We start from the raw sequence: 21,735 nt of genomic DNA, 5'->3' as shown, positions 1-21,735 counted from the left end.
ATTGTGTTTATAATTAATCGTGCTCGACAGTGGACTGGGATAATTTCGTAAGGAATCCTGCACGTTTCGGACGGAAATGTACTACATGTATATTGCATGTCTATCAACCTACATTGGAGCACAATAGCGGAATGAGTTCCTAGCATTAGCCTAAAACTAAAGACTGTTAGCATATTTATTTTAATGTAATTATATTAAACAAAATACTGATAAGGGGCGAAATCAACCTTGTACTTTTTAAAATGGTATTTAAGTCACTTGAAATGGTGTGATAACATTTCAGAACATTAAACGAATAGAAAATAATTTAATAAAAATCTGATTAATTCACAAAACATACTGGATAACAGACTATTAAGATCTAAAACGATTATATATCTACTTCAACTTATAAATTAAACTTGACAGCTGGTGACTGAGCTAATTATTTTTATTACGCGATCTTTGAATGAATTCAAGTGTCTCGTTGAATTTATAAGAGTTTAATAATACATTATTTAAATTTAACAGTTAGTAGCCAATTCGAAATATAACATATTAGTACATTTGGTATTGATTACAACTATATGTAACAAAGTTAAATTCATGTATGTAATGAAAGGACTCCACTAAATGGAGTCGACATAGCTCAGTGGCACGAAAAACGTGTTGAAACCCGGGCCAGCGTCGCTAAGGGCTCATTATGATATGATATTTTATAATATATAAAGAATATTTGAATGTTTCATGCTATTGTATAAGTAATTAGGAAATGTACTTCAAAAGCGATAGTACTGAACGCCATTCAACGAAATAGTGATTTGCAATCGACATTTATGTTACTGCCCGCATGTTCGTGTCTCTCGGCCCGCATTCAAATCATTTAAATAAGTTTGATTGTCTTTCTGTAGTATAAACATGATAAGACAAACACAATTTTAAAATATACCGTAAACCGATCTAAAGGTTACTTGTAAAGCATTAGTAAACTTGTAGAAAAGTATTACGGATGTCCCAACTATTTCGATGACTTTTTCAAATCTCAAAACTGCAACACCTGACTTTCCCGTTCTACGACGAAGGACCACGTCAGCGATCACTTGGTCGTCATGTAGGTGAACACAATTATTAAAACCACAAAATAAAACGTTCAAGTTTGTATAAGATGTCAAAAACATCAAATGTATGATTATACTCAAATGTAACTAAATGTACTTGAACATCCAAGTTTTTAAAAAGGTGAATGACAACTCAACAAAAATTTACAAAAACGCATTTTTCTTTTGGTATATAATGTATAGATACAATAGTTTTAATAAGCAATATATATTTCATAATATTATGTTTATTTAATTTCCTGCGTTGATCTCTTTTAAAATTTTTAAATAAATACAATTCTTAGCACACTTGAGTTGGCCTCCACGTTTCTTTCGTGCAGAGCAGATAACTTAAAAAATAATTTGATAGTTACCATCGTATCTCGTAATAATTACGATCTGCGCCTCACCAGCGCTAGATCGTCTACTTGCGAACTCATAAAGTTGGGTACCGAACCAAGCGAGAAAATTTATTTTATTTTTAGTTTTAGCGTTATTTGTTATTGTTAAAGAATCTTAAATAATTAAAAAATACCTTTTTACAATTATTTATTCACCTGAAAATCCAAAACATAATCTACATTGTTTGCTAAAACTAATTAAAACACCCTACTTAAATTTAGTTGAATTTGTTGGTAAGGGTTCGTGCAAGCCCGTCTGGATAGATGCTATGCACACAAGAGACAACATCTTAGTTCCTAAAATTGGTTGCGCATTGGCAATATAGATCAGGTGGCCCAATGTCTAGCCTGCGAAGAGCGTCCTACACAACGGACAAAGTGGTGTTTACCAAGGACGAGTTATCTAGGTGTTTAATAATTAAACAGGAGCACTATAGATTCCTTCAATAGTATACCCAATAGCTTTCCACAGCAGCCACTAAACCAGAGTGCGAGACGCGCGTTTAGCCGACAGCTGGCGTCGCGCGTCTCGCTGCCAACAAAGCCAACAAAATAGAGAAATATGGAGAGTTACAAGCAGAAATAGTCGTCAGTCGCCTCCGCGTCTCAGTGACGCATTTATTTCTGAACGTGCACCTGCTGTTTCAAGAAATCACAGCGAATATAAATGTTTTATTTATGTGTAACGCAGCGTGTTACGCTGCACTGCAAAAGTCATATTATCGACATACGACGTAAGGTCGTAACACGTACAAACCGAAGTAGAATTGTAATTGTAAATAACACACTGTTATTTTGTTTTCGAATAAAATTATGTTTATTAGGATATATTCAACGTTTTTTGTGGTGATATTCCATATCCCATTGATATTCATGCCTTACCATCCTTTAACGAATTCGCTAAAACGCTTTGAATGTTACGATTTGTTTGGGACTTAAATAAACTCCTTGAAAAAGTCTTGAAGTTTACGAATTCACAGCGTGTTCGTCGTCGGGCAGCAAATCTTTGATACATTTGAAGCGGTGAAATCCTCAGCGTTTATTTGGAAACCCTCGACGATACACAGAAGGTCGCTTACTCATGCTCGTAAATGGGTTCCTTTGGTCCGACTTCCCCGAGGAGAAAACTTTGCAACACGTAGCGACTCTTGCGAGACAAATTGCCTGATCGCAATTGAAACACTATTGGGATACCACTAGATAGTGTTTCTTGTATTGATAGGAAACACGCTGAAGCAAATAAATGCAATTTTTAGATCGAAAGAGTTTAATGGCATAGCAAATATTTTTTTATTAAACGGACGCTTATCAATGTTAAATAATTGAATCAAAATGTACCTATTACAATTTTCATGGCTTTTTTTGTGGAAATGTGTTATAGCACCCATTAAACTTTATTTAAGTTTAATAGGTGCTATAACCCATTACTTTAACCTTGAAAAGGTAGAAAAAGGTAAAAAATAAATAAAGGTAATCCCGCTGCTCGAAAAATAAATTTTATCTTTAAAAAAACCTTGGGAGCATAACTATAATATAATAAATATAGTTTCCTACTAAATGTAATCCATTCGTAACCATGTGTGAGATGAATAATGAACAACTATTCCGTACCTTGGATTTAGTGGAACCCGTCCAGACTTACAAAACGTGGCATCAATTTCAGACAAGTTGAAGGTTAGGACTCACGATTTCACTAGGGCATCTTGGACCTTGGCTATTTGTAAATATATCAATAATGATATGGTAGCACGTCACCAGCACGATGATATTTCGTGGCGACAGGCCGTGTCCATATTTCCACTCGTACTCGAGTACCGGTAGCGTGTAAATTATAAAATTACTTTGCGAATATATCGGCAATAAATCAGTGTCACCCGGTGGGACCGGAGCCGCGTGGGCCAGGTGTCGGCGACGTGTGCATTCGCTGACGTGTACGACTCTCCGTTACATTACAAATTCGTATGTACTGTATATCGCATCGGTTACCGAACAGACTTGTACTCCGTTATTGATTCTGATCTTATTAAATACGTCAAATAACACATTTGTTTAGTCTTACATTTGTCTATAAAATAAAAATACGATTTATGTACACGATATGTTAACGATAAGGTCACTAGCACAGGTAGATGGGTAAATCCACAAAATAATTCGTGAATGAAGATGATGATTAAAATGTGTTTTTGAATTATAAATGGCCTCATTTAGGAGGGCTCGAAGGGTCAAAGGTTAGAAGATTAGTGGTTACGGTACAATTTCATTAAGCGGCGCTGTGAAACAGCGTTTGAGCGTTTAATGTGATATCATTCTATATGAATAACTGAATATTTTATATTTGCCTGGTGTGAGCAGAAACCGCCATCAGAAAGACGCAATAATGTATTGTACATATTTAAATAATCCTCAAACTTTTCTATTACGTGACAACATTTTCGAGGAAATTACGAGCAGAAAAATAATTAATGATAGTGAATGATATGTAAACTTATGCACATATAAATAAGATTGGACGAAACACTATTCCACCATTCCCTCCTCCAGCAAATTATATGAACAGTAAGACATGTACGATCAGGGCATTCGAGTGGCGGAAGCAATAACCGTATTTTAATATAATCTGCTCGTATTATGTTTCCGTGAACAGTGAAGCGACGCTTTAATATCAGAGGAAGGTGACGCCCACGGGATCCATATCTGATGAATAACTACGAAGTTTAGAGTGCCGAGTTTTTCAGATATTTTTGGATACGTCAGCTTTGACAAATTTCAAATTAAAATTTCCTTAGAAGCAGGTGAGGGAACGCTGAAAGGGTTATCCAAACTGAGAAGTCGCGTGTAATTTTAGCATATGAACGATCATCATGCAATAATACGTGTATTAAAATGATGGCATATTGCATGAAACAAAGTGTAAAGAAGTGTAGAGCTCCAAACTTGACTTAAAATCCGATACTTGAATACAAGTTGGAATACTATACTGCTAACAATTTAATTGCGCCATATTTTTATAGTACATAGTTATTAATCTATTTTTTGACTTTAAGTTACATTAATTATAGAGTATGTTTACAGACACATCACACAACATCACACGACGACCCTCAGGAGCGAAGCCGTAACGTTTAACGCTGTTGCAACCATGCAGAGCGGAGAGCAAAATAAATCAACGTAATGATAATCAAAGCAATCTATGTGAACTTCGGATAGAAAATCGATGTATGCGACAGGTCAAGGAGATCGTAGCTAAGTGAGATTGGCTCAACGAGCTACTGGAGTATCTCTCGACCTGGACAAAGCTTAAGTGAGGGAAATGAAGCCAATTGTAATATTACAGGCAGCCGCAGAGAATGTGTTAATATTTATTAATTAATTATTTTAACGTTTAAATTATATCATACAAAATAAGCTAAATACTTTCCCTACCGCCTCCCCGAGGGAGACCCGCCACACGCAGGTGAAGCCGCGTGTGGAGAATAGTTATGTTAGTAACCAATGCTATCTTACCAAAGCTGTTCTTAGGACGGTTAGTTCGCGGGGTGGGGGGGGAGGGATCGAGCCTGTGTCGCTACGCTACGAGGCTTATATAGTGTTTACTGTTGCGATATTCAAAGTAAAATAAACACCATCAGATTGAATAATGTAACCGAAACATAAAAGAGAACCACTTGGAACACGACGCGACGGGCGCCGAGGACACAGCTGATGGTTATTAGTATTTTTATTGAGTCAATATTAAATTATAAAAGTGCTAATATTAGCCTCGACTGGAGTTCGTATTTATCAGTTACGGGTCGCAAAGGAGATCGTTTATTTCTTTAATATGTGCTTAGCTAAATGTAAAAAAATTAAACTTTACAATGTCAGTTATTCCGAGTGAATAAGCGTTATTAGTGATTAGCCGTTTTAAAGAGATTGTGATTCTAATATTTATCAGTTGCTTGTAGAATTTTCGTACATCCCAAAGTTGGACTATAAGTTTTGGGGGCAAATTTTGATACTAAATTTACTCAAGAAATCGTCAGCACCGTACAAGTTACGGTTACTATGAGTGACAAATAATTTAATATTTTATTCAAAGTTTTTATTTTTTATATATCAACCTTGTATATCCAATACAGTACAACTATTTTAGTAATTTATTATAATTCGTATGACATTTTTTGTCCATACAGTTTAAAATATAACCTGTACAAAATATCGACGGAATAAATAATGTAATAGCAATGCCTTATATCGATTGGCTTGACTACGGCAGTTGTGCTCGTACACGCACACTAGCTTAAAAATGACAGAAACTGAGAAGTGGCAATTGATTAAAGATCTCTAAGTCGATAACAAAGCCGCTACAGAGTCGACTGCACTAGACGAACTCGCAGACAGCTTAACCACATTATAAATTTACCCAAAAATGATAACGAGTTTCGCATCGCTATAGCTGCTCTGGCCTAATACGTACGAGAAAGTAACCCCAGTCAATTAGCGATATATATCATCAACAAGCCTATTGTAAATAATCAATATCAGTGTTAATCAGGTTGAGAAACTTGATGAACATGTGTGTCTAATCCGCTGAGTTTCTTTCGCCGGTTCTTCTCAGGTCAGGGTGTTTTCTTTTTCCGAACCGGTGGTAGTGTTTAACTTGACAATCAATAAGAAAGTGTAATACTTCTATATTGAATAAAGGAATTTGAGTTTGAGTTTGAGTTTTGAGTTAATTGGATCCAGCAGTTTGATCAACTCATCACATTATTTCACCTGAACGGCTTAACAGTTGGCGGTTAACGTTCTCCGGCGGATAAGTTAGCGAGTACTAACACGATATGTTCGATGGAAAATTTAATGAAATCGGATTCGAATTTCCGCAGTGACTCTCACCCTGCCGGGTCGTCACTTCTAATTAATCACCTCTAACTTGTTTAGCGAGAATGAGAAACCATCCGAACGTGTCTGTCTTTGTTAATAATTGCGCGTTCGTGCCATTTGTTTAAACAAAAGGAACTCGGGTGACCAAGTTCGGCTTTCAAGTATTATTCAGGTTCTGTATTATAACTAAGATACAAACAAAGAGAAACCACAAGAAGATATATCTGTGTATATAGCTTACCTTAAGCTAACTGATAACTTTTTGAATTACTTGACTTTACGATTGGATCCGAAGCTCGACGAGGCAACATTCAATACGTACGTTTGTCTGCAAATTTGTGTATATTTAAATACACAAATTTTCAGACAAATACAAGACTTGTCAGCGACCTGTGAAATATCTAACTTCTCGACAAATGCCTTTTCTCCCCTCGAGACGGAGGTTCAAGTTTCAAGTCAACCCACATGTGGCTGAATTTCGATATAAGCAGGTTCCCTAACGATATTTTTTTGTCACCGGGAGACACGAGATGAATAAGATCAACTGATATTGAGTACATGAAGGCGAAGTTGAGCTTGTTTCTGTTTGAACTCTTTATTTGCGACCGTTTAACTTTTACTATTAATACTTATGACTTAAAGGAGTGGAATTATAAAAGCATCGGCTCAATTATATCAACTCCAAGACGGACACTATTCAAATAAAATCTTCTAGTTTATCTCCTATCTCTATTTGTTTTTGTTTTTAATATTATTTTTACTAATTATTAAGTTTTTCACACACACACGTTTCAATTTAGGAACAAAAACTGCTTTATGCATAACACATCCACAGAATAAACAAGCGAAAATTACAACAATAGTAGGCTAGTACAGTGTGATCCACCATTCACAACAATACGTCAAATACAGAAAAGAATCTTTGTTCTAATGTGCTTTCCGTAAGAAAACCAAGATTTTTTTTCGAAGAACAAAATCTGCTATATATATAAATATGCTAATACTACTATCAACACCATATTGCGACTTTACCAAGTTTTACCAGCATTCTTGATCAAGATGGATTAAATCGCATGCTAATACCGCTGCCAACCCCTTAGTGAGGATGCGACTAATTTAATATTTATCAGTCTGGTTGAATCTTTTCATCTTCAGATAAGCTCATTCGAATCCTTCCATTTTTTAATAATGGAGTACCCGAAATATACATACTATAGTCATAAAAGCACGTCCGCTTCTCATTTGACCTTTTGCTCGCCTATCGCTGTAAAAACCTCCCTCAAGCATACAAAGAACGTTTCACTTTGATAGCAAAAAGGTGTCATCAAAATAACGATCTCTCTTTGGTGACTACAGTTTGTGTGTCGTCTCGGTGGGGTTGTGTCTGCTATGATACTTGCTTAAGATTTCTTTTCGTTGAAACTTTTATATAAATAGTAAATACGGAATAAATTGTAAAAACATATCCGAACATACATCTACTGGGCTCGTTATTATTGTTAGCGAAAAACAAGAATATTCAATTAATAATAGTTTCGTCTAGGACTTTATAAAATATTATGACCTCCAAAACCCCTTTTTACTTAAAGGGTTTGATATTAAATCCAGCAACAACAAAACAAAATACTCAAGTACTATTGAACCAAACCAATTATTATTTGTTATTAAAACGATTCATCGCCAATTAAAAGCGATAGCTTTACGGAATTAAATGGTTTGGAGTGTAATTTTATCCGACAATTTCATCCTTTTTATCTTGGGTCAAAATGAAAGTAATGTTCATTTATATAGAATCCCACGAACACTTTTGAATCATCATTTTACATAATTAATTCTATAAATATTAACAAACACATACTTTATTTTCGTAAAACATTACCCGATGGTCGATTAGTTTTCATTTGAAACGGAACTTGAATATAATTTTATCGATATAAAAATGTCCCAGGCTGGTGATACTCACTTTGATAATTTAAAGAACTTGAATAATTTTGAATTATGTTCCTCGTTTTAGCTTCTAATTTATATAAACTAAAACTATAATTATAATATTCATTGAAGTTGTTTGATAGCAGCGACATTGTATAAGAAACACATCTCTCAAGTAAGTACTGTGATTAGTTTCAGGTCTCCGACATTAGTACGCAGTAAACTGCAAAAAATCATAAAGCCCGTTCAAGTTAAATTTACTTGATAATCGTACTTTAAAAAATAATAACTGAGATGTGCATGAGCCGCCACAGACAAGCAGCCTTAGTACATCTTATAATACTCAGACGAAGAGCAGAGTTCTCTATTTTAATTAATCTGTATATAGTTTATAGGAGTTCTCAAAAACATTCATCACTAATTTAGCTGAGTACGTGACCGTGTAGTATGTGCAGACACGAGTGTAGGCATCTGTGTGTCTCGTGCCGCACGAGGCCGCACTCCGCGGAATATTAAATAGTCCTTAAAAATACGCTAAATAAGTTCGTTGCGAAACTTGAAAATGAAAGATTTAATTAAAATCCCGTCGATATCACTTCAAGGGATTTGCGGAAAACCCTATTCCTAGATCTTACGCCAATTTTCAGGATAATAATACGAGTAAGTGTTAGATCCAATACCACACGGCTGTTTTTAGAATTTACTGCACAAGGTATTTTCTAATAACAGCAAAGCGAACGAGCGGAGAGCTAACAAGTGATCAGTAAAGCCTGGAGTGCTTAATACTGTCGATTACAATAATTTAAGTGCTACTAAAGATTGTTCGACCTTGCTACAGCATTATAGACAGCATTCGTTGCGTCGCCGACTACATCCTAAATGAGATGCAATCTCATAGGGAGTACGTATAATATGCGGATAAAAACGGACTTTATTTCCTTGCTTTACTATAAAAATGTTAAGCACGTTACTGAAATATTATGTAATTTCATTTTATTATCTATTATACAAAATCGACGCCTTAAAAAATAAATATTATTGTTTGTCATTAAAGTCTCTTATACTCATACTGAAACTCAACAATTAATTCATAACCTAAGCGATGATTCATTTATATTGACGACTGAGAGGGAGAGTGTTCGACAAACGTTTAAATTAATTGCGTTTTGTTTTCTTTCAATTAATTACTACTGACTTCGGCTCTTACGCTCGTAACTTCCCAAGAAATCTAATTAAGTAGGCTAATTAAAATTCCGAACTTAGCAAATGAATAAAATATTTTTGAATGTTTAACTAAAAGGAAATAATTGAATAAAATAAATGTTGGTGGTCGATAGGAGTCTTAAGATTATTTTTTTATTACATTGACCCAACTAGTTTCCCCGACTCCTCTGTTCCATATCTTGAAATTAAACGATAATTGTCCCCCTAAGCTAATTCTAGGCAAAGACTCTCGCACCCAGAAGGATTGGAACTTATTCCACCACATTGGTCTATTGGGGTGTTGCATATCTTGGCCCCATTGGTCTAATAGCTAGATATAAGGCCGCGGACCCCTAGATCCTGGGTTCAATACCTAGGTCGGGCCGATAGTAAAATCTCAGTAATAGCTCAGAGTCTAGAAGTGAAAATGGAAGTGTGTACATTCCCTTGCCTCGAAAAGTATGTACAACTTTTTAGTCCTGTGCACTCTTTCCGGTCGTGTGAGATTTGTCACCTGTGTTTGCGCACACACTTGTGCACTGCAATGTATCCTGCGATCTTCTGCTGATATTCCTTGAAATTTCCCGCTGTGGCCGAAGTCATCCCGCGCCCGCAAGGAGCTCATCCGACATAGCAGGTAGATTTCCTCACTGTTGCAGGTGTCTAGACACGCGGTAGCGTGTCAGCCAAGTTCTAGTAACAGAACTGGCTAGCAGCACCGTGTGTAATATTACACGAACCATTTGGAGCTACTTTTGACCTCCTCATAACTCAAAAACTATTTGACATAAATGTGTCAAATTTGGCTCATATATTGAGACTCGCGAGATACATATGTGTTCCAAATTTCGTAAACGCATCTCAAATGGTTATTTAGATATTAACGTCTAAAAATCGTCATTTTTATCACTGACTGACCTATAGATCAAAACTATATCCTACTTCCAGGTGACCTAGAAAGTTCAAATTTGGCATGCAGATAGATAATTAGGCCAATATAAAGGAAAAAATCTGAAACTGGTAATTTTTTATCATTTTATTATAATTTTTCATTTATTGGGTCTCTTAGGAACACTTAATATATACTTAGTTCCTATAATCCTATAATAACTGTAATAAAAAAAATTATGTAAGAACCAGCAATCAAAACTTATGACAGCCCGTCTTAATGTGGATTTTAAGGTCTTCACGTGAATATATAACAAGTTGAATACCACCCTTAAGTTTTTTAAATCCAAATATTTCCGTTTTAGTACTTATGAGTATAGCCGACTTTCGTATTTATTACGTTATTAACTGGCATTTAGCGCACATCAATGGTGCAAAATCATTATACTTAAAAAAATAATAATAATAGGCATTTCGGTACACGGCGCGCGATGCGACGCCGGAGCAGCGGGAAAGGAGCGTTGCGATTAAACCTTAACGCGGACGTGTCTGAGCGAGTGGCAACCGCGCTCATAAGAATTATTTCAATGCCTTCCGATGGAAGCTGCCTAGTCTATTCGACTGCATATTTTTTGTTTGAGTATACTAGTATACAACAATAAAATAGGTTTCGTGTGACTGTAGTAGACTATGTATGTCGTAACTGGAATGATTTAAGTTTGTACTCTAGCGCTACAAACGGGGATCCTTATTGCTTGGAAGAACAGTATCGAGCAAGCATGCTGATGTCAGCAAAGGACTGGTGTATGGGTCCAATGGAAAAATAGAGAAGGTACATTGGGGACGTCGACAACAGCAATAGCGTCGGTAAAATAACAATTCAATTTAAACATAATTTAATTTGCAAACTAGAAGTCAAAACCATGTTACAGATATTAAGTAATGTACATATATGTTCAAAGGAAACAATTATCTATTTGCTTAGCATATTCTACTACTATACACAAATTACAAGGCCTTCGCATTGACGGTGCTCTTTTCGACATAGGCTCCTCTATATTAAGTAAAGAGCAGGCTTACGTTGGCCTCTCTAGAATTAAAAACTTAGATGGAGTACATCTTATCAATTTAGGTCCAAGTCAAATTAAAACACAAGAGAACTCTATTGTAGAGTACAACCGTCTGCGCACGTATTACCACCCCTACTTGGCCAAATTAAGTATAAACAGAAAACACGTAAAAAAAATCCGGACACTGAATGGGCAATTCACTCGAACATTTCAGAGGTACCTACAAGAAAAATAAGAACGTATAAAAAAAAAGACAATTTTACCCCGTAAACGTAGGAAAATAGAATAGCTGAACAAAAACCATTTGGTATTAATTTTGTTATTAATAAGTACCTACTAATAATTTATATACAAAAAGTAGTGATATCCCATCAAAAACATAAATGTAAAAATGAGAGCCAAGTTAAATATTATGATATATACCTTGGTTGTTGACTTCAACGACAAAAGAAGTGAGATCTAAATTTGTGCCAAGTTAAATAGTCCTTTCTGAAATTTATTTATAACTACATAAATATCATTTCTTCTTATAACTTGGGATAATATATTGTTGCCTAAGGTCTGACTTGGCTAGTTCATATATGCTTATAAACACAACTTGTAGTTTGTGTTTAGAATAACAAATTATAATTCAGAACATCTAATAGAATGGAGGACAGCTCAGTATTGCTTAGTTAGTATTAACGTACATTAAGAGCTGCGATGGTCCAGTCACTAGAAAACATGAATCTTAACCAGATATTGCGAGTTCATATCTAGACAAGTACCATTGAATATTTGCATGCTTAATTTGTGTTTATAATTCATTTGTAAAGGCTTAGAACTTACGAAGGCTATAATATAATTCGTATATGGGAACTAGCCAAGTCAGACCTTAGGCAACAATATATTATCCCAAGTTATAAGAAGAAATGATATTTATGTAGTTATAAATAAATTTCAGAAAGGACTATTTAACTTGGCACAAATTTAGATCTCACTTCTTTTGTCGTTGAAGTCAACAACCAAGGTATATATCATAATATTTAACTTGGCTCTCATTTTTACATTTATGTTTTTGATGGGATAGAATTTTTAAGTAATTTCATACATAAAACACATTTTCGCCAAACACACTGCTTTATTACTTAATAAAATCTTCGTAAAATGACATAAGAGTCTCCTTTCCTTTAAGTAAACAAGAGTCAGTCACAAATGTCTGTAGTAATATGTTACATTGTACTTGCCTATTGTTGTCGTTGCATTTTTTATTCTCAGATTACATATATAAAGAAATAAATAAATAAAAATGAATGACAATCTAAAATATGCTGAATACCACTGACTATTACCTGAGTGTGTCACAACAAAGCATATAATGGTTGAACTTTTAGTACGGATATTATCATAATTCGTTACCAGTATGTACATGACTCCATTAGCATAATAACAACACACTCGATGCAGACGGGGAGAGTCATTCCATGACAGTATTTGTCAAATAGTATCTGACAGTAATCTGTCGGCGTCCGCCCGGCTCGCTGCGGACTAGGATTTCGTTTTACGTCCACGTAATATGTTGCAGAGATATACATTTTCAGCGGTTCCCAGAATACAAACAAAACATTTCTAATATTAAATTTAAGCAAACAGTAACAGAACCACTTTTGTTACAGGTTGCTCAAATAATGGTAACGTGGATTGTTGTTATCTTTATGTATTTCCAATAAGCAAAGTTAAGTAAATATATTAATTAGCGGTCGCGGCGTCGTGTGATGTGTTTATTTGTATGCATAAATTGTAGCATTTTTTTATGTTATAGGGGGAAAACGAGCAGGAGGCTCACATGATGGAAAGTAACCACCGCCCATGGACATCTACAATACCTGGACGGCTTGCATGTGCATGGCCGGCCTTTAAGGAATGAGTACTCTCTTTTCTCGAAGGTTCGCCGGCGAAAGCTGGTTCTACAAAGTGCTTGTTCGAGGCAGAAAATGTCTTAATAATCGCACTGTTCAAAAAAATCATCAATATTTTTTAATGTTTTATGTGAAAATGATCTTTATGCAAACGTATTAACTTACGCTATCACATAACCAAATATATTCGTCAAATTGACGCGTAGATTTACATGAACTTGATAGCAAAATAAATGGTCACATAATTAAATCTTTTGAAATGAAATTTATTTGTTTTTAACTGACTTAAAAAGTGGAGTTATTTAGATTTGGTTTGAAGGATAAAAGACTAAGTAAATACTATACGGCTTTAAAAAAAACACCTGATATTTTAAAAACAGTTTATTCTTTCGGCTGCACTCTCAATAGCTCCACAAATCATCGAACGATTCATTGCTATCTGATGACGTCTCCTATAATAGGTCTTTAACTTCAATTAAATTAATCGAAACATTTCAGGACTAACATGACCTTTTATTTGGGTCTCCAAATACTCTCGATTGGGTTAAAATCTGGATGATAAGGAAGTACCGTAAAACAGAATGACCATGTTCCGCCATTATTTGATTATTTGAGTATTTAAGATGTTCTGCTTTGTAGCGTGTAATGATTTAATACAATTCTGGTTTCAGTAGATTTAATGCAAAGGGTACATATTTAACGGTATTTATGTTGTTTTAACTATTTTTCGTAATTTTCTTTACTCATTTCGTGATGATAAATGCCAGTTCTTTGAGAAGATATATAAGCTAAGACAGCGCCATATGCAAACCAAACCTTTGTATCTGTCTATGTCTTCTTCAGAAGAAAGTTCTATTATTTTACTTTTTTATTTATTTAAAACCCAGTTCATATAATATTCTCCGCAGTTTCTCGACTGTCATTGAAAATGTTTTATATTGTTATACAAATACAACAAATATTTTGTCACAGGCTACTCTTTTTCGGTGGGACGAAAGCCATACATACATCTTCCGTCTAATGTCATCATAATCAAAACTTAATCTTATTTGCTGGATGTTCTTATTTTTTTCTGAGTTTTTAATTGGGTTAATTGTCCTTTAAAACAGCGCTTATATGTGTATATAATTTTTAATGTTTTAAAAGTGATCTTCCCCAAAATCTATATTTTTGTCTCGTCTCATAAATTGATAAATGAAGGAAAATTATTTCACGACTTTGGCTATTATACGGCCTACCCAGTTTCAATGACTTATATTTAAAAATATACCAAAAAATAAATAATATTCCCTTTACCATTAAATTGTCACGCAGTGTACGGAATGATTCACTCACGTGCATTCCCGTTGCTGTCTCGGGTTGAACTGAAGCGAAAATCTATAGCGTCGAATAGCGCTGAATGGCGCGATAGGGAGCTATTTCTATTGGTTGTTAAAATCGGCAATAATCGGTTTTATTGAATTTGCCGATGCTACATCTAAATTGTGACTTACTATAGGTATTTTTTTCACTGGAACGCCTAGCCATAATAATAAACATAAGCGAGTCAGACATTGTAAAAATAAATAGACAAACTGATTTATTCTAAGTCGCTTGCAAAACTTCCGTTCTAGTAGTTCTTGCTAACCATCTGTTCTCAGCCTTTTTGCTGCGCAATCGACAAATTAACACAAAAGCAGCCTTTTGAGAGCAGTCCCTTGCTTCGTAATTTGCCGCTCGGTAGTTCGTGGTTTCACCCGAACTAATTGTTTAAGTCGCTTGCTATTATTGAAAAGGTCACGAAAAAGGGGGACTTCCATGTCCTTGACTTATTTAGAATTGTTGGTGACTTTCTAGGAAACTGTGGACTACTGTTATCACAGAGATCTATTATTATTTATTTATCATGTAATTACATATTATACGGTGTGATAGTAGGTGTCGTGCGGTGACGATTCACGCCGCTATGGTTCTTTATTTGTGCGTCCGCGCCGATGATAACGATCATCACTAGAGATTCGTCCGATCCGCACTGCCCATACGTAGCCCTGTGTCGCTTGATACCAGCCGCGCGCTTTGTCCTGTTCACGATTTAATTGTTAAACTGCTTTTCTATCATTCTATTCGTCTTCTGTCTTCCTACCATTTAATTTTATATAATGGGCAGTGCTGACCACTTACCATTAGTGTTGCCCAAATGCAAGAACAAGGCGAGACTAAGGTAGTATTGGTCTTGGTCTTGCGCCAATGCACCTTGTCTTGGTCTTGGTCTTGCAGCGAGAGTCTCGCAAGTCTCGTAATTACCTACCAGTCTATTGCTATTTATTAAACGTTACTTTAGATCTTAGAACAACTTAACAGAGTAGATATCTTTTGAGCTTGAGTTAACATAGCCATAGTAAAGACCAACCAAATTAATAAATGTCTAAATATTTAATGAGAAGTTAGATGAATTGACTGATCTGTGGTGACCTGACGAACCAAGCCATCTGTGCCGATGCTTTAACCAACTAAGCTATCTACCGCGTCCACGGAGTTAGTCTGGTATAATAATTTTATGGCGTTTTAATCTATACAGTTTATTTTTCGCTTTTATTATATTCATACTTTTATTTCTCTTCATACTATGTATTATCCATATATTTCTAATTTACTTATTCGGACTGCGTAAATTCAACCTTCAACGAAAATGCACTGATGATAATTTATATCTGTACTTTTCGTCTTCCTATTTTCTTCTTCAAAAGTCTATGTACTAGTACTTTTTTTTTCTTTTATTTCGTTTGTTTCCTGTTCCTTAAATTTCTTGGATTAAGCATTTCCGCTCCCTGAAACGACGCTCAACCCTAACAAGACGCAAGACGCAAGATGCAAGACGCAAGAGTCTCGCAGACTTAGTCTTGTTCTTGTACAAAACTTGCACGGTCAGTCTTGGTCTCAGTCTTGCCTAAATTATGTGGTCGTGGTCTTACAAAATGCAAAAACAATAATAAGACTGCAAGACCGAGACCGATTTTGGGCAACACTACTTACCAGTAAGTGGCCCATTTGCCAGTCCGCCTACATAAATGACATTAAAAGAAGTGTTCTTAAATTTCAAATTTTGACTTATCTTCGGAGTAATAGCAGAACTTGCTAACGGCAGACGCGACACAGAACGCTCTTGTCACTTGGTCGCTCGATCGTCAAGCGTACTCGAATCAGTAAATCGCACCGGACTATTTCGGAATGAACATAGCATTCACCAAGCTAGTTACCGTCAACGAGTCTGTCTGCGATAAATCAGCATCTGATTAAGGGAAATTAATATTTTAATTAAAATTAAGAATGTCTCTTAGTGCAAAGTAAATACTTTACTAATAATAATTGATATTGTAATGACTAGCCATTAAAATATATATGTCGGAGAACATCATTCTAAAGTCAACAAATTAACACTTTAACGAGAAACAACACTGAGCAGCGAGTTCAGGGTACCGATCTGACCTTTTATAGTCTTCTACACTTTTCAAGATCCAACTCGATCTGTCCCTATTTCTAATCAAACAAAATGTATCCGTCAATCCGTCCGTCTCAACCTCTGTCAACCAGATGGCGCCTCGACCCCGCTCGAGGCATATGCTTCGCTCTGATTGGTCGTTACAAGAAATACAATATTCATAACTTTTATAAAATAAATTTGGTTTATAACTTCTTAAAACAATGTAACAAATCAAATTTAATTAATTTAAGAATTTTAAAACATATTAAAATGTAAACAAATGATATTGTTTGTAATACATGCAAACATCAATCAACCCGACTCATATCTTCCTCCGACATATTGTATATTAAAACAATCTATTTTGATCTCTTCACTGAAAGATAAGACAGGTTTTCTATAATCGTATTACAGTCAACATTTTTAAGTTTAAAGACTTTGACAAAGTTCATCATAAAATCAACAGTTTCATCATGTTCATCCACCCCAATGAGCAAAGCTATTGTGCCCTTTCCCAACGTATATCAGGATTCCACCGAGTAAATACTATAACGAACTCTCGTAAGTGTATACTCAGCCTGCTCGAATTTGCATTAATGATAATTTCCAAAACCAATATTGTCGATATATCAAACGCCAGCCATAACCGATAACCGCCGTTGTAAATGTAGGCACTGGTGAACTGGAACTAACATTTTAAGTGCCGTTCAACAGACCGAAGTCAGGTCTTAAAGCTATTTAAGCTTGGTACTAGTTCGGCAACTACAATTATTTACTGGTTTACAAAATGTAGTTGGGTTGTATTTCACTATCAGGCTCAGAAAAATGTTTTGTAATGGATCTGTATCTTTTGTTTTATAACATATAGCCTACAAATATTGTCAAAAACGAATACAAGTATCGCTGAGGTTCTACTTCGACTAAGGTATGAGATATTCCTTTTCTTAAAATAGTTAAAGGTTTTTTACCATCCATAAATCATCAATTTTCTTGGGTTAAAGTTCCGCCATTTTTGTCTCCGCAAATGCAAAATACTCTGAAAGTGTTACAAATTAATTGGTAACTAAGAGACGTTTTATTTAAAAAAAAAAAACTTGTATATTTACAAGATACAAGATATATGAAATATTAAGAAGTACTTTACTTTAACCACGCTCGAGGTTGGTCTTGAGGGATATAATATATCAAAAACATAATCTTGTCATGTCAGTTGAGAAAGTAATGAGTTTGTTTGCTTGAACGCACTAATGCAAGAGATTCCTAGATCTTTTCAAATAATTGTTTTTGCGTTAGATCGTACATTGATCGGGGAAGGTTATATATTTTAGCCTACAATATCACGCTACGGCTCTAGATGGGAACGATAACCATAAATTCTAAAGAACTACAAATATGGAAACTGTACGAAACAGGATATAGAAACAGCGAAGCACAGTTACCCACTAAATATTACGAATGTGTAAGGCGATAACAAAGTTTCAATCAGAGTATCTTTGCTCCCGATGCAGTCGTAGCTTCGAATCCCCGGATGTCGGTTACCTATTTGCAGATCGAAATAACGTCACATCGTCAGGCAATCCGGTGTCGTCAAAGAGTGTAGCGACTTATATATAACGAGGCGAGGCAGTTTAAGTAGATCGGGAGCATTTTTCGAAGAGCACTATAGGTTTTTCATTATTCAGTAAGAGTGAGTTATAATATCTTCATGGAATACTGCGTCTGAGAAATGTCAAGTATAAACAAAATACAAAGTTTTAAAACAATCGTTTCCAAGAACTTCATAAATTGCTTTTCAGAATGTTTTGGCGTAAATGTTTTCTCAGTTTAGGACAATTTGCGGAACTACACGGGATTCTAATCGCATAACTTGGGATTACACGTTTCCATGTATCATTTTAATTGTTGTCATAACTTGTCTTGGTACTGACACGGTTTTGAGATTCAGCAGCTACGCTTAGAAACAGATGCAACCTGCAAATTTACCCTTTAATAAAATAGTGTTAGATCTCATAACAAGAGAGGAAAAATACTTTTAAAAAAATTAAGTTATCGTTTCTTATATAAAATATTTAAACAAAGTATTTTAAGTTTTAACTTTTCAATAATTGAGTGTTCAGTATGTGGTTATAACCACCGCTGCTGAGCAGCCAATCGGCCATCTGCTTATCGCACATTTTATTTTATAAATCGCCAAGCGATCCCTGCCACACAGAAATCCATTGAAGCGAGAAATTATGTGAAAATATGCCCGACAACGACCTGGAATATTTCAGCCTCATTGGATTTAGGAGCTTTATGGAACAGCCTTATATACCTTTAAGTGCGGTATTAGGTATCAATGGGGCATAGAGTTGAATATTTACAGAGTTCGACGGCCTCGTTGGTCTGGTGGTTCCTAACCAAATTCCTAGGTTGGGTCATTAAAAAGTTTTTGGCCTCCCGGCAGAAAGTCGGAAAAGAAAGTTTTTACCGTAACGGTCGCGCTGGACAGTCTTTCCATCAGATTAAGAGACATTGTTTTGCAGATACGATTAAGGATATGAAATTATTTCGGATTTTTTGTTTCGGATAGTTTCAGTTAAAAATTTCAGGATATATTATTTAGTATTTAGTATAATCACAGAAATAATTATTAGCTTTAAAAAACTAAAACAAAAAAACTTTACTTTTTAAAGTATAACACTATGATAAAATAACATTGTAATATTTTTTTATCGGATTCGGTAATAGTTATGGTTGGATTTTTATTTCGGATATCCGATAGTTTCGGTTACGGTTTCGGAGCTTTATATAATCCCTGATTTGTATCTGTGCGTCCATAGAGCGGAAATCATGAATTAATGTCTGTCATGCCCGATTTAGTATCATGGTCGCTTCTTTCAATATATCTATGACAGCTCTATATCGTGAAAAGGAATACGCAAAGTATCGTATCGATACTCGTGTACCCGACGGCTGCTCGAATAAAAATCAAAGATTTGAACATATGTTTCAATATTCGTTCGTATTTAAGTTAAATATTTTAAAAAACTTAAAAGATTGCTTAGTTGTTTATCAAATCCAATTATTTTTTATTTAAGTAAAATCTTACAAGGATTTTGATCGTCCATTTACAAGATTGTATAAAATTAAGAGCTTCGTGGAACTATTGGAACGTGGGAGAATATTAAGAAGGGATGGAAGGATGGACTGATTTGAAAGGACTTGGCAATATTTTTACATTAATATAAATAATAATGAACACAAAATCACACACAGCTCAATGTTTGTTCGATTCAACGCTTCGTCAAATTAAATCGTATGCTCAAATAACCGACGCAGGTCCCACAATGCTCAAACAATTCACAGACAGAAGGCTAAGACGGACGATGGACGACTACTCAATTAGATTTGGTAATTCGTAACCGAGGGGACATTGATTCGATTTCGCCGACGTCTGAGTTCTGAACGCAAACGACTGCCTTAATGCTGATTTCTGACTCGAAAATTCAGCTCAGAACTTAATACTGCGGTCTAAGCTGACAATATTAGAGCTACTTAAATAAAGAACCTAAAATATACTAAAACATTAAGCCTATTTGGAACATTACATTTATTTGAGTCGAAGCATTGGCAATCCCGCAACATACTCCATTAGCGCTAAGGGTGGACGTCGGAAGGCTGCTCTAAAGTTAAGCCGGATTAGATCCGTTTTTGTTGGCTCGTTACCGTCGCATTCCCACTGCGGTAAGAAAAAACCGTAAACAATCTTATTTCACTCCAAAAACCTAAAAACTCTTATTATCAATTGAATGAAACATATCAAATATTAAAATATTTCTTTATTGCCGAAACGAATATAATTACTTAGTAAGAAATAAATTTAATGATATGTCTCATGTGTCTAAAACTTTATTGTATGAGTTACCTACACTCCCTGGTGTGGGTTAGCCTGTACAAAGTCCGACCATGGGTAAAATAAACTCTGTCCATCCGAATATTTTTCGTTTCGTTACATTTCTAAACAGTTTTGTTTTTTTTTTTTTTTTTTAAATAATTATATTTACTTATTTCAAGTTAAAATTGGTGGCGTGTTTACCTGGCGACTATACTTCAACTAACATCTTAAAAATATTTTTATCCTCGGATAAATTTGGAAGGACAGTACTAATCCGTTATTCCTGTAAGGTAAAAGTAAAAACTAATTGTTCTTTTGTAATATAATTTTTTATTCCAAAAATAAAGTGCTATTATACATAAACTCTTAAATGCTATAATTAAGGTACACACCCATATGACAAAGTAAAGCGAAAACGTCCACGATATTATCATATAAAAAACGATGACCACTCCTCGGTGACCAAACTATTTAATGTCTTTATTACAGCTATTTCGCTTAATTGCACGCGTACGACCGCGGCTGAAACGAAATACAAGACCGCTATTACTGTCTCTTAACAATGAAAACAACGTTAGTCTTATTGCAAACATATTAAGTATCAACCGAAGGAGAAACTGCACCGAGTTGCACCAGGTATTCTTCGGAGCACTCGAGCTCGCGGTGAATTTAGTCTTCATAACACACACATACATACCACCCATAGTGGCCACCATATGAAATAATGTTTCCCATAGTAACCCGGATGACAATACGAGCGTTACTCCTAGCAACACGTATGACATACGTATATCTCATCTTCCGCCATGTTCTAAGAAATTAAACTTTTGTATAATAATACAAACAACAACTGAAATATTCAACTTATTCATATTTGGAAATAAACAATTAACACGTTTACTATAGTAGCAATGTACATATACAAAATAAAATAAATCAAACTCGATTCCATATCTTTTAAAGCCTCTCAATGGTCTAGGTGTCAATCCAGATCTAGGGACATTAACCTCCGGAATTGTTGGTGTTTCGTGAGTATCATTAAAGCGTTTCCACCAACCCTGTGCTGGAAT

The 21,735-nt window shown here is 35.1% G+C and overlaps 1 protein-coding gene across 1 annotated transcript in view; it reads right to left on the bottom strand.

Moving 5' to 3' along the window:
- Positions 1–14,912: 14,912 nt before the first annotated feature.
- LOC125069701 (chymotrypsin BII-like) overlaps positions 14,913–21,735 on the bottom strand; it is a 139,194-nt gene continuing 132,371 nt past the window's right edge. The window contains exons 5-6 of the mRNA XM_047679252.1: positions 15,233–15,388; positions 14,913–14,976 (exon numbers count right to left, since the gene is read on the bottom strand). Of these exons, the coding sequence (XP_047535208.1) occupies positions 14,913–14,976; positions 15,233–15,388 (220 nt within the window). The remainder of the gene's footprint in view (positions 14,977–15,232; positions 15,389–21,735) is intronic.

Source organism: Vanessa atalanta, chromosome 2, assembly GCF_905147765.1.
Source record: "Vanessa atalanta chromosome 2, ilVanAtal1.2, whole genome shotgun sequence".
NCBI lineage: Eukaryota > Metazoa > Arthropoda > Insecta > Lepidoptera > Nymphalidae > Vanessa > Vanessa atalanta.
Note: the sequence above shows the minus strand (reverse complement) of the source record. Positions and strands in the feature narration are given on the sequence as shown.